Below are 14580 nucleotides of genomic sequence, written 5' to 3'. Positions count from 1 at the left end.
ATCATGGTGTGGTGTTCATTTAGGGGGCGGGGCTCTGGGCTGTACGTGTCGCAGAGCTGCGTGTAGTCGACTGCCTCCGCCTAGCTAAACAGCGTATCGCACAGTCGGTCACCAGTTTTTTGGGCGAAAATGGTGAAAATAACAGTAGTGAAAACCAAGCCATACACAGACCAGAAGCCTGGCACGAGCGGTCTGAGGAAGAGGGTGACCGTCTTTCAACAGAATGAGCATTATGCGGAGAACTTCATTCAGAGTATCCTCTCTGTGGTGGAGCCGTCCGAGCGCCAGGCGGCCACTCTGGTCGTCGGGGGAGATGGACGCTTTTACATGAAAGAAGCCATTCAGTTGATCGCCCAGATTGCTGCTGCCAACGGGGTCAGTAGTAACAAATGAAACGTGACATGTTGAGTCTACAACCTTGGTTGTGTGTGGCTTATAAAGGACACCATTTAAAATTGTCCTCGGGGACAACTAGACCCTGCTTTGCTACTACAACCTATTCCCAATTAACGTTCACTTGCAAGCTAAGGGCATTAACTTTATTGGTCAAACAACTTTCTGCCAAAGCCTGTTTTGTTGACATGGTCGCCTACTGAAAGATAGGCGACCATCTCCGTAGAAAGACTTGCATTGCTACGTTTCCCACAGTAAGGTGTCAATGCCACAAGGAAACAATGCTGTACAGTGTTGCGATACTGACCTTCAGCTATATGTTGCAATGTGGTATAAAGCAGCCAGCAACAGGGCTTTAAATACTGATAATTTGTGTCAACTTGGTTTAAACATTGCAACAGGCAATGTGGCGAGGTGCTTGACAATGTTCCCAGCAACGCATTCCCTCATATTGATCCTATTTAGGACTTTGGTGCATGTGAACGTGTTTAGATGTTACTAGTTACAAGTACTGTATCCCGAACGTCCCTTTGGTCAACCCCCCCGCAGTGGCATTTCGGAAAGTGCAGGGAGATCACTTGCATGCAAATCAGTACCCTTGGCCTTTAACTAGGCGCAAAGCCCATTGGACGTAGTTGGAGAAGAATTGGCTTCCGTGTTTTCAACATTCGACACTTAATTACAATTTAGCAATTGGTCCTTCACTGTACCGTTGTTATCATGGAAAGCGCCACAATGCTATTGTTGTTATCAAATCAGCCATGGTCGACTGCCATTGGCTCCTTCGCCTGTGTGATGCAGTCTGGACTGTCAGTCGAAGGGGGTCCGTAATGTAACGTGCAACGAACGTGCAGACTGTCACGTCGCAGCCTGCGTTTCTTTCAGCAGCAATGGGGCCATGCATACCAACCATGATGCCCACCGATTCACACATACCCTTCCCAGATTATTTCTCGAATGAATTCTTTATGTGCGCAAAAATCAAAGACAAAGACAAATCTCGGTATTCCTTGGAATATAATGACTCCAATTTATTGTCCTTCAAATTACAATTATTATAGTTACATAAGATGTAGCGGAAATTGCGGACAAAAATGCATAGTTTCATGCATAGGCATAGGTAGATGAAGGCCATTGCTTAAAGTGTGTGTGTGTGTGTGTGTGTGTGTGTGTGTGTGTGTGTGTGTGTGTGTGTGTGTGTGTGTGTGTGTGTGTGTGTGTGTGTGTGTGTGTGTGTGTGTGTGTGTGTGTGTGTTCAGATTGGCCACCTGGTGATCGGCCAGGATGGCATCATGTCTACTCCGGCGGTCTCGTGTGTGATCCGCCAGACCAAGGCGGTGGGGGGCATCATCCTGACGGCCAGCCACAACCCCGGGGGGCCCAGTGGAGACTTTGGCATCAAATACAACATCGCCAGTGGAGGTCAGTAGTAGTGCAGTTACACAGTAACTAATATTAGACCCAGCAGTCCTGCTATTGTATAGAAGAGCTTCTGGGGAGAGACAGGACAGAGCTTGGGCTGGAAGCTAGAAAACAGAATGTGGCCGAATTACTGCCGAATTCCTGTTTTGTTACCGAGATTTTCTACTGAACAGAACCCCTTTTGTGCGAGTCAATAAAGCTTTCAGAAGGGAATTTTAAATCTGTGTATTTCTACATTGGCAATTTTACACGGTTTTGATCTAAAACCTTTACAGATGCTTCTGTAGAGTTGACTAGTGCAGGTGGACATTGTGTTTACTGTGACAGTTCTGCAGTTAGAAGGCAGCTCCCTGCCTCCAGCAACATGATTGGTCCAAACAAATATGAAGCGAAAGAAAGTCAAACACTGTGGTCACCAAGATTTGAGCTTGTCTGCTCTCAGATTTTATATTATTAACTGATTTGTGAGACTTCACAGTAAGTAGACCCCACAAAAAGACAAGATGAGTGTCAAATTACGTCACAGTTTGAATGGAAAATTGAATTATCAAGCAACATTTGAGTAGAAATTTAAATTTCAATATAAATTCCATCTGGGTGGTGCTGTGCCTAGATAAGTACACCAGCGCTTTGACATGGGTGTGTTTATTTATCTATGAAGTGTTCAGCAAATATGCTAGAAACTGAACTACACGACTTATATGTTATGTGTTTGTTTTAAGTTGAGGTTTGTTAACCTCAACATGTGGCCTCAGTTGACCAGGCGACAGAGCTTCATGTATATTCCTTCTTGCCCCCCCCCCCTCAGGACCCGCCCCAGAGGGCATCACCAACAAGATCTACGAGGTCAGCAAAGGGCTGCAGGAGTACCCTATCTGCCCAGACATAAAGGTGGACCTGTCCACCATTGGCAAGCAGACCTTCCAGGTGGACTCGTTCAAGCCCTTCACAGGTGTGGTGAGAGGGGCCCAGGAGACGGCTTCACGGTGAAGCTCATGTCTCAGCAGTGTCCCAACAGATGAAAACATGTTGAGGGCAGTGTGGACCACACGTACACAATACGTTGTATGTTCATTTTGTTGAGAATGAGAATATTTCTGTTATCCACAATTCACCATCAGTTTGCCTCGGCCGCATCATAGCCCGTCGTACCTTATGTTTCAATAGTATAATCCCATGGGGATTTGTTCCATTTATATCACAGTTACCAGCAATGATTAGATATTCGTTAATTTCCTCTATAACGTTTACATCTACTTAATTATCGGAAATATAAATATTCTTCGAGAATAGTTTTTACATTGTCAAGGAAACATCTTATCTGTAGCTGTAAATAGTGTTTTTAATATTATAACTAAACGTGTCAGTAACATTTTTTAGTCTCATGCTGTAAGTGGTCTGTCTCAGTGGACGTGGTGGACTCTGTGGAGGCGTACGGTGAGATGCTGAGGGGCATCTTCGACTTCCCTGCCCTGAAGGAGCTTCTGTCCGGAGCGCAGCACATCAGCGTGAGGCTGGACGCCATGCACGGAGGTGAGGGCTGGGGAGGGACGCCATGCACGGAGGTGAGGGCTGGGGAGGGACGCCATGCACGGAGGTGAGGGCTGGGGAGGGACGCCATGCACGGAGGTGAGGGCTGGGGAGGGACGCCATGCACGGAGGTGAGGGCTGGGGAGGGACGCCATGCACGGAGGTGAGGGCTGGGGAGGGACGCCATGCACGGAGGTGAGGGCTGGGGAGGGACGCCATGCACGGAGGTGAGGGCTGGGGAGGGACGCCATGCACGGAGGTGAGGGCTGGGGAGGGACGCCATGCACGGAGGTGAGGGCTGGGGAGGGACGCCATGCACGGAGGTGAGGGCTGGGGAGGGACGCCACGCACGGAGGTGAGGGCTGGGGAGGGACGCCATGCACGGAGGTGAGGGCTGGGGAGGGACGCCATGCACGGAGGTGAGGGCTGGGGAGGGACGCCATGCACGGAGGTGAGGGCTGGGGAGGGACGCCATGCACGGAGGTGAGGGCTGGGGAGGGACGCCATGCACGGAGGTGAGGGCTGGGGAGGGACGCCATGCACGGAGGTGAGGGCTGGGGAGGGACGCCATGCACGGAGGTGAGGGCTGGGGAGGGACGCCATGCACGGAGGTGAGGGCTGGGGAGGGACGCCATGCACGGAGGTGAGGGCTGGGGAGGGACGCCATGCACGGAGGTGAGGGCTGGGGAGGGACGCCATGCACGGAGCTGAGGGCTGGGGAGGGACGCCATGCACGGAGCTGAGGGCTGGGGAGGGCCTGGCACCACAACAGCCTTGGATGTTTCGAAACAAAATTGTTTGTTTTAGAAACTCAAATAAATCAATAAACTGCTCTGCTTGGATCTACAATAAAACATGTAGTATAATTATACTGACGATAAAAATAAAATTATGTGTTCAGACCAGATTATTAACAAAGTAATCTGGCAGGCAAAAAAGTTTATTGCAAAAAAATATTGATAGAAATAATGTACATTTAAAGGCTGATACTGTATTTGGAAGGATTATCTCACAATCCATAGTCATGGGGCCCTGATGCTAAAATCCTGGTCACTTTTTGTTCAGCCTGGAGTTTAGAAGAGCAAATTCTATGCTTTTTTGTGGCCTGCTCAGGAATTTCTGCATTTGTTAGTACTAATATGCCGCTTTTCCACCGACAGTACCAGCTCAACTCGCCACGACTTAGCACGGCTCGACTCGGTTTGGTTCCAGGCACGTCGCGTTTCCATCTAAAAAAGTACTCTTCAACGTGGGCGGGTCGTAGAAAAGAACCTCTCCAACATGGGCGGGTCGTCATTAGGGTTTAATCCCGGGAGACGGGATTCCCGGGAAATCGGAAATCAATACTATTTCCTGATTCCCGGGAAAGGTTATGATGGGAAATAAAATAAAATAAAAAACGCAATGACTGCGCGTCTATTGTTGTCATACGGTAACGTTGACGGAGGCAAAACTCGAGCCCTGGGAAAGGAACGACACTGAAACGAAACAGAGAAACGCTGATCCGTGTCCCCCTCGGGAGCGGGTCCGTGGACTCCAGCCACGCCGAACACACACAACCACACCAGACACACACAACCACACCGGACACACACAACCACGCCGGACACACACAACCACACCGAACACACACAACCACGCCGGACACACACAACCACGCCGGACACACACAACCACGCCGAACACACACAACCACGCCGGACACACACAACCACGCTGGACACACACAACCACGCCGGACACACACAACCACGCCGGACACACACAACCACTCGCAGCCTAACTCTAGCCCCGGGAAAGGAGCGACACACACAGTGAAACGCTGATCCGTGTCCCCCTCGGGAGCGGGTTCGTGGACTCCAGCCACGCCAGACACAACTGACTAACTAACTTGGAGTGATTATTCCCGTTTGCAGCTGCTGGCCAATCAGTGGCCAGCAGCCTGTTTACGTCATATAAAAGTACCAGCTCAGCTCGCTTGGAACCTCGACGGAGGTGCTACTAAAAAAAGTACCAGGTACTTTTTTTGGCGATGGAAACGAGTTGAGCCGGTACTGTCGGTGGACAAGGGGCAATAGAGAGGAAGTAACTATGAAATCCAATGCAGGGCACACTTTGAGGATAATGGAAAAACATACAAAGATTCAGGTACCCAGACACCCTCTGCTGGTCTAACTACTAACCGAAATATGAGATGAACCTTAAGTGAATGTTTGTGTGTAAGGCAGAAAGACAGAGGGTGAAGAAAATGGAAGTCCCCATTACCAATACGGTTTATCATTTCTTTCATACTTGTAACGTTCCTTCACCCCATCTGCAGTTGTGGGCCCCTACGTGAAGAAGATAGTCTGTGAGGAGCTGGGCTCCCCAGCCTCATCGGCCGTCAACTGTGTCCCCAAGGAGGACTTTGGGGGCCACCACCCTGACCCCAACCTGACCTACGCGGCCGACCTGGTCAAAGCCATGAAGGGGGGCGAGTACGACTTTGGGGCTGCTTTCGATGGCGACGGTGTAAGTTATCCTGTAGCTTGTTGTTTTTGTTGATGTGTGTCATTATGCAAGGTTGTTCTCTGATTGGATAGTGGGGCACTGGTGACTGAACGTTACATTGAGCCACTTGGGGAAATGATGCAACAGGACGGGTGGCTGAAAAGCATAGTCAACAGTTAAAGGAGCGCCCAACCCCCAGACCTTTTAAACATGCTATCAGGTGGTTTCATTCAGGGCTGCAGGCTCCCCTGTAAATGCCCCTTCAGTACACTTTAATAAGCGCTTAATCAGTAGGCGCCCTGGTTATCAGCCAATGAAAGGTAATGCATGCAATAGCATGTGTTAATGCCTAATAGAAGGAGACATCTCAAGGAAACCAATGTCCTGCAATACAGGATGAGGAACAAAAAAACTAAAGTTCACACTTTGTAGTTTTTCTTTTGGAACACAACTACCAACTCACTGTTATCTTCTTTCTAAGGAGAAATTTGGCTATTTAACACATTGAGGGTCTCATTAGGTTATTAGGAAAGAGTTTTTAAATAATGTGGTGCAACTTTCCAATATAATCGGCGTAATAAGAAGTTGTTTAAAATAGCTGCCGCCAATGAAAAGTTAGGCTTAACTTCTCTACTTCTTCGGTTGGCGGAAGGAGGCGTATTTTGACTTCAAGCTGTTTTTTTGGAATAAAGTAAAAAAGAACACAAATCACCATGTTGTGAGAGTCCGTCCCCACCCTGAGTGCTGCTCAGCGTGTGTTGAGCGTGGTTTGTGTGGTCCCTTCCCCTCCCTAGGACCGCAACATGGTGCTCGGTAAGCACGGCTTCTTCGTCAACCCCTCGGACTCGGTGGCCGTCATCGCGGCCAACATCACCAGCATCCCCTACTTCCAGAGGACGGGCGTGAGGGGCCTGGCGCGCAGCATGCCCACCAGCGCCGCGCTGGACAAGTGAGGCCAACACACATCACAGCAGCTAGACTGATTGTCTCGAACGTGTGCCCAAGCAGTCTCACAAATCTGATTAATAATCAAAATACTAATTAATTACTAGTCTAAAGTCTGATGGTAGACAAGCTCAGATCTGGAGTGGTTGAACTTTCTTTCGCTTCGTATCCGTTCCGCCCAGTCGTTGCCGGAGGCGTGGGATCTGTAAGCGCCTAATTGGTGAACATAACCCTCAGCCAGCACGAGAAAACTTGACAAGAGTGTCTGTGAAGAATTCATATGAACACTGTGTAGACTGGCTCTGTAGAAATACACTTATTGAAATCCCCTTCTGAGTTTTCTTCGGTAACGAAACACAACTCTTACTTGCCGTTTCTGGTTTTGGGCCCAGGCACTTGTGTCTCCTCTTTGAAGTTATGCTATATCACAGTAGGACTGCTGGGTCCCAGATTAGTGCAGAGTCACATATGTTCTATTTTGAATGTTATTGACAACACTGCCATTCACTAAAGGCCTTGCCGGTTACTTTTATAGTCTAAAAGTAACCTAGTGTGTTCCCTAACAATAATTGAAATACTATGTAACTATGTAAAAGTAAATATGTTAGGAAATAAATGCAAACAATTAAGCATACCATTCTCCTCAGATTTGGCAGCCTGGCTTTTGTTTGACTGTTTCTAAAGCAGTGTGTTGTGTGTCCCAGTGTGGCCAAAGCCCTGAACATGCAGCTGTACGAGACGCCCACCGGCTGGAAGTTCTTTGGGAATCTGATGGATGCGGGCAAGCTGTCACTCTGCGGTGAAGAGAGCTTCGGCACCGGTGAGCAAGCCTGCTTCTCTGAGCGTTTCCACCGGCGGGTGAGGTTAGGCCCAGTACGGTTAGGCCCAGTACGGTTAGGCCCAGTACGGTTAGGCCCAGTACGGTTAGGCCCAGTACGGTTAGGTCCAGTACGGTTAGGTCCAGTACGGTTAGGCCCAGTACGGTTAGGCCCAGTACGGTTAGGCCCAGTACGGTTAGGCCCAGTACGGTTAGGTCCAGTACGGTTAGGCCCAGTACGGTTAGGCCCAGTACTGTTAGGCCCAGTACGGTTAGGTCCAGTACGGTTAGGCCCAGTACGGTTAGGCCCAGTACGGTTAGGTCCAGTACGGTTAGGCCCAGTGCGGTTAGGTCCAGTACGGTTAGGTCCAGTACGGTTAGGCCCAGTGCGGTTAGGTCCAGTAGTGTAGGTGCGATTAGGCGCAGCTCAGTTACGGCTCGCATTTCCACCGCTGACAGTAGATGGATGTTTTTGTTTGTTTCTGTTTGTGATTTTCCACTCTTCTTCAGATTCGTGCCATGTACCTCCACTCTCACTCTCATTTTCTTCTCCCCTTGGGTAGACTACATGACGCAAATAATAGTTTTTAGTGTTTTCATTGAACAATAATGGAACACAGCATCACTAAGATGCTCTGTAGTGGATGATACATCATCATAAATCATCAATCAGATTAGAATTATGAATATACTATATATTCATATACTAATGAATAAACTTATTTTTTAATGTAATCTAACAGTTATAGTTGAACTCCTGTTTAATTCAATTGACACAATGCTAATATCATATTGTTTATAGTTAATAGTCCTATATTCACATGTATCTAAGCCTCTCTGTTGATTTCTCTGTGCTGTGTTGAACCAGGTTCCGACCACATCCGGGAGAAGGACGGCCTCTGGGCCGTGCTGGCCTGGCTGTCCATCCTGGCCGTTCGCAAGCAGAGTGTGGAGGAGATCATGAAGGACCACTGGCACAAGTTTGGCAGGAACTTCTTCACCAGGTCAGCACACAGCCTTTTGGTGACAGTGACTGTCGTGGAAATATTAATCCAGTGTTTCCCACAGACCAGGTAGCAATGTGTGGTGCCCCCCTGCAGGGTTGGCAACTTTTGGTTTTTGGCCGGAGTGAGACTCAGTAGAATCTCATAATGCTTACATTATAACAGGGTCCAGGGTGGAGTTGTTGACGGCGGGGGCGGATGGGATTGTTGCGTTGGATTGCGGGCGGACGGGATTGTTGACGGGGGGGGGGGGGGAGGGGGGGTTGGTACGGGCTGGCAGAGTTGGCCGGGGGGGGGGGGGGGGGGGGGGGGGTGTGACAGCCGCAGCAATTTAGCGCTCGTCTGAAGCATGAGAGATCTAACGTGTATTTTTCTTTTTTTGGCGTGACAGTTGTTGAATCTGTGGCGCTGCGCCACACATTGGTCTATGTATGGGAAACACTGTAATCATAACTATAATACACAAGTATAAACATTACATTAACCTTGTTTATATAATTACTAGTCAATCTAAAAGGAACTGTTTACATTCTCCTTGGACCTTAAGATACCTACCTTCCTCTTTCTAACCAGATGTTAAGATAGCTCACATTTGCATTTCCACTGTAGCCACAAAGTCTGATACTCAGGCCAGGCCAATCCACTGACTGGTGTGTAGATTCCTTTAACTGTGTTGCAGCCTTGTTGCAGACATGTCCACTTCCCCCGTAGTGTACTGCAGTTTAACTTGGCCTCTCCCGTCAATCCTAAACTCTCCACGATGGTCACTTCCCCTCACCTGTGTTTTCACTACCCACAATGCAAATGTTTCCCTATAAGAATCTTGTGCACCCATTGTCTCACTGAATGTATCTGTGGTAATCATGCTCTAATATTAAATCAAATATTTTGCTGGCCGACTAAAAATAACACCGTTTTGTTATTAACAGTGATATGGCACCACCCTGTGAGGAATCGTATAACTGCATATTACTAAATAAACATGGGCCATAAGGGACTATTCATGTACATCGTATAAGTTCAATTATGTTCTGATTTATTTTTCCGGCATTCTTTTTTGAATATATTGATGGTTAAAATAAGATGGAAAATAAATAATGACACAAAAAAAAGATAGAATTATTTTTGGAATATCAAGCGATGCCTAAATGCTGTCCGCTTGAAATGAATGGTCCTTCTGGGGGCTGTTCTCCCGCTGACCTCTCTGCTCTACAGGTATGATTATGAGGAGGTGGACTCTGACGCTGCCAACAAGATGATCACAGAGCTGGAGGCGGCCATGCAGGCTCCCTCTTTCGTGGGGAAGAAGTTCTCGTCAGGCGACAAGACGTACGAAGTGGCCGTCTCCGATAACTTTGCCTACACCGACCCGGTGGACGGCAGCGTGTCTAAAAACCAGGTGAGCGTTCACATCAACTCTCTGTTGGGGAGAGTACAACACTTCAACTCTAACAAGAGATCATTAAACCACCAAATAAAGTTGACCACTTTTATTAGAACTCAAACAAAGTAATACAGAAGCCGAGCTGGTCTGAATAACAGTTTTATGCCCTCGCTTCTGTGATTCCTCCCATGAGCTCCGAGGTTATCAAACAATGCCCACACAGGTTCACCATCAACCGACCTACCGTTATTCTGGGATGTTTGCCACGTAGCATCGCCTAACTTCTCAATGTCCTCATCTGAACATTCTCTACCTTTGTTATCAGTCACGGTCATGTGCCATTCGCATATCTTCTTATTAAAGGTAAAGGCTGTAAAGTAGAATGTAAAGGCTCTGTCCCTGAACATGTCCTTCTGAATCTCTCCTGGTGCTACTGCCTTGTGCCACCTCTGTCCCCAGGCTTGAATATTAGTACATAGTGAGTGAACATCGGACCATTCTAAGAAACAAGAGTCTCTTCAGAAGAATCTCAGTGTTTTTCCGAGCTTATTTCATTCATATAGCACACAGTGCAAGATAATAATTATAATCCTCTAAGGGTATAGTCAAATTCATCTCCACATGAGACCAAGTTGTGTTTATTAATTAACAAAATAGTTAACCTTAATTAAAAGAAAAAGGTTTAAAAGAAGAGGGTTAACCAAGTTTGGCATAGAAAATGTTCATAAATGTTGACATGGATCTCTCTCTCTCTCTCTCTCTCTCTGTCTCTCTCTGTCTCTGTCTCTCTCTGTCTCTCTCTCTCTCTCTCTCTCTCTCTCTCTCTCTCTCTCTCTGTCTCTCTGTCTCTCTGTCTCTGTCTCTCTCGCTCTCGCTCTTGCTCTCTCTGTCTCTCTCTCTGTCTCTCTCTCTCTCTCTCTCTCTCTCTCTGTCTCGCTCTCGCTCTCGCTCTCTCTGTGTGTCTCTCTCTCTCTCTCTCTCTCTCTCAGGGCCTGAGGATAATCTTCTCTGATGGCTCCAGACTCATCTTCCGTCTCAGTGGAACAGGCAGTGCAGGGGCGACCGTCAGGCTCTACATAGACAGCTATGAGAAGGACCCCCAGAAGATCTACCAGGACCCTCAGGTCAACACACACCCTGGCTGCGTTCCAAATCCTTCCCTATCACGGATATGCTCGCCATTGTGTAGCGGTGTTCGAATCCTCAGTGGTTAATTTCATTCACTGTATAGCGGACAATTAAATACCCAAATTTGAGTGAACATACGATGTTCCCTACATGTTACTCCCGTGTACCACAATGCAATGCGGGCGCATTTACTGACGCAAATGACGTGCAGAAATGTTCAGCGTAGTGTCTCGTTTGTTCGTTCCCTATATAGTTCACTATATCATAAACTAACTATAGGGAATAGTGAGTGAGGGAATAGGGAACGAATTCAAACACAGCTCCTGAGTTCTCCTTGTTGAAAGTTTACTCTAGAAAGATGACACTTTTATCTCAATAGTGTGTGTGGGAGTGGGCCCTGACGGTCCCCCTTTGCCTCAGTACTGGGCCAAATGGATGTTGTGCTGCTCTGATCCTAACTCAAGGCCCCGGGCCCTGCTCTGCTTCAGGGGGCCAGACGGTGGAGCGCTTTCTACTCCCATTGGTGGATAGAAAACCTTGCATTGTGAAGTTAGGGTGCAGGACTTGAGTTATAGTTGGTTATTAGAGGGAGAGAGAGCTATGTGAGAACAAGCAAGTGGGAAGGGAAGGAGAGAAGGAGAAAGGAGGTAATTGAGGGAGGGAGGAAGAGAAAGTGGTAAAGGTTGAAGGGAGGGAGGGAGAGAGGGAAGCAGAGAAAGTGGTAAAGGAAGGGTAGTGGGAGACTATAAGATTAAGAGCCCTGTCTTGACACTTAAACTGATGCAGAAGGGAAAGTTATGGAGAACACCCAGAAGTACAACGACTAAGGCTTTTCATGCTCCGTTTGCTTTGGTTCTCTTTCATTCTTTCCACAACGTAAGAGAAACACTTTAGTGTCTTGAAAATAAAGGATTTCAAATGGTTCCTACTGTGGCCCAGAAATAGCAGGTACTTAAAGATCCCATGGCACACTACTTTATGGATGCTTATAGGTGTTAGTGGGCCCCTAATACAGTACTTGAAGACGTTCAAGAAATTCAGCCTTGGTGCAGAGTTACAGCCACTACGAGCCAGTCCCACAATGAGCTCTCCACAAACGCGCCGTTTTTAGAGGCAGGTCAAGGTGGAGGGTGGGGGTGTGGCCCTGAGCAGCTTGTTGCCATGGTACCATGCGCTAGTGTTTACAGTGGAACACTGAACACTCCGGGTGCTCCGGCGGGAGTCCTGGAGCTCTATATCTAAATAATATCATATTATATTTAGATCTCTATATAATATCATGGTCAAAAGCTGTTCAGCGCCTCGGGATGATATCATGAATCTCAAACGACTGCGTCGGGTTCTCAGACGCCTCTGGTTCTTCCAAGTCAATATTAAGTACAGACTGAACCGTGAAATGGAGGAGAAAGGGATTGTTGCCCACGATTGTTGCCCGGGGTTGTCTCGGGGCAGGGAGTCTGGGAGACAACCCCGGATCCCAAATCAGCACGTCTGAGCTTTCATTTTTTCAAAGGCGGAGCAGGATACCTACTGCTCGTTTTACACCTAACGCCATTTCTAGCCACTGGGGGACCATAGGCAGGCTGGGGGAACTCATGTTAACGTTAGAAAACCTCATAAAGTGAAATGTTCATGCCATGGGACCTTTAAGCTACTCTTTTGGATCTAAAGAGATCTTTTAATTATAGTATAAAAATGTATTGTGGAAGAAAAGAATATGCACATGAATGATTCTTCCCTCCCACCCCTCTTCTTAATAGTCACATGAATGATTCTTCCCTCCCACCCCTCTTCTTAATAGTCACATGGATGGTTCTCCCTCCCACCCCTCTTCTTAATAGTCACATGGATGGTTCTCCCTCCCACCCCTATTCTTAATAGTCACATGGATGGTTCTCCCTCCCACCCCTATTCTTAATAGTCACATGGATGGTTCTCCCTCCCACCCCTCTTCTTAATAGTCACATGGATGGTTCTCCCTAACCTCATGTCTGGTGCAGGTGATGCTGGCGCCGCTGGTCGACATCGCTCTCAAGGTTTCCCAACTCCAGGAGAAGACGGGACGCACTGCACCCACAGTCATCACATGACATCACTCACCCCTCACACACACACTGCCGTCCCCCCTCACACACACACTGCCGTCCCCCCTCACACACACACCATCCTCCCCAACACACAGACGCATATCAGGACACCGCTGGACCTTTCCCGGGCTGCGGGGCTCCTCCGTACCTTATGTTACCAAATCACCAAGCAGAAGCATACAGAGGACCCTCCAGCATTGGGTCGTCTCCCTTTGATCCATCCCTTATGTGGTGGGTCACATTTTGGACTGATTCCGGGTCTTCTCGGACTCAGATCCAAGTCGGTCGCATGTCTCAAAGACCTGATCAGTCCGCAGTCCATCTTTGATTGTCCACATCTGTTGCTGTTCTCTGCTTCTAAGCACTTCTAACTGTGAACTCTGTAACCAAGGGCAACTTGTGACCCTACCTCTGTGACCCTACCTAGTGCCTTTCCTTCACAAGCCTCAAAAATATCAACTGAGACACATCATGACATTAACCATTGGTTAACACATGTCAAGTATATCAGAAATAAACGAAAGAAACTGAAAACTGTTTTTGTGTAATGCTTTCATTGAAATTGATGCTGGGTTTATCCGGCAGACTTTGTGTATGCGTATGTGGTTTGAACACACCTAAGGAAACTTTGACGCTAAACACCTCTCCATAAAACGAGCGTTATTAGTGGGTGTGTTCTCTGTCAGTCTGGCTGGCGATTACTCTGGTTATTCCCAGCAGAGTGTGGAAACAGGCGTGCTCGGGATAAGACAAATGATAGCAGTTCCTCTCACATGTGAGCTCTCCCAGAGAAGAACGTAGAGATCCCGTCCCGGCCAAAAGATCCTCCCAAAGATCCTCCTAAAGATCCTCCAGGCGCTGGGCTCTTCCAAGCAAAGGTCTCGCTCCTGAAGGGAGAGCCGGGGCTCACGGCCAAGAGAGAGACCGATGGACTGTTGGGAAAGGGTTTCTGCGTAATGAGACCACCGCCATAAGGCTGATAAATGATTGGCCTTATCACAGTAAGGTAAGTCCTGCAAGGCCGCCACTAGTCTGCAGGAGCTGATCCAGAGCCAGGGCTGTGAGAGCTGGTGGGTTTTTTATGTAGTCTTTGACAAGAGGCCCCAGGGAATATTATGCAAGGGAAATATTTTTGTATAAAGAAATGAATGATTCATAGGCCTGGTATTAAATTTAAATCATTGGAATTACTCTTTATGTAAGGATGATCTCTTCAAAAAAATTCCCACACACACGAGTGTTTCTTTACTTACACGAGAAAATTGCTTCAAACTGAACATTTTAGATTTGGGATTATGCCGGTCACCGTCGTTTATAGTGTCCACCACCTCAAAGTAACGTGTTTCCCGTTTGTCTAAAACAAACGTCTAGCATGTTAAA

At 47.7% G+C, this 14580-nt stretch overlaps 1 protein-coding gene across 1 annotated transcript; it reads left to right on the top strand.

Moving 5' to 3' along the window:
- The first annotated feature begins 63 nt into the window (after positions 1 to 63).
- Positions 64 to 13737, top strand: pgm1 (phosphoglucomutase 1). Its single transcript, XM_084473230.1, has 11 exons — positions 64 to 375; positions 1653 to 1815; positions 2624 to 2767; positions 3223 to 3348; positions 5666 to 5856; positions 6630 to 6784; positions 7485 to 7600; positions 8466 to 8601; positions 9817 to 10000; positions 10975 to 11109; positions 13114 to 13737. Exons 1-11 carry the CDS (start codon positions 130 to 132, stop codon positions 13201 to 13203), a joined length of 1686 nt encoding a protein of 561 aa, XP_084329356.1. The 5' UTR covers positions 64 to 129; the 3' UTR covers positions 13204 to 13737.
- The last annotated feature ends 843 nt before the right edge of the window (positions 13738 to 14580 follow it).

This window comes from Micromesistius poutassou, assembly GCF_964030765.1.
Source record: "Micromesistius poutassou genome assembly, chromosome: 9".
Classification (NCBI taxonomy): Eukaryota; Metazoa; Chordata; class Actinopteri; order Gadiformes; family Gadidae; genus Micromesistius; species Micromesistius poutassou.
The sequence above is the reverse complement of the archived record's forward strand: the minus strand, read 5'-3'. Positions and strand labels throughout refer to the sequence as shown.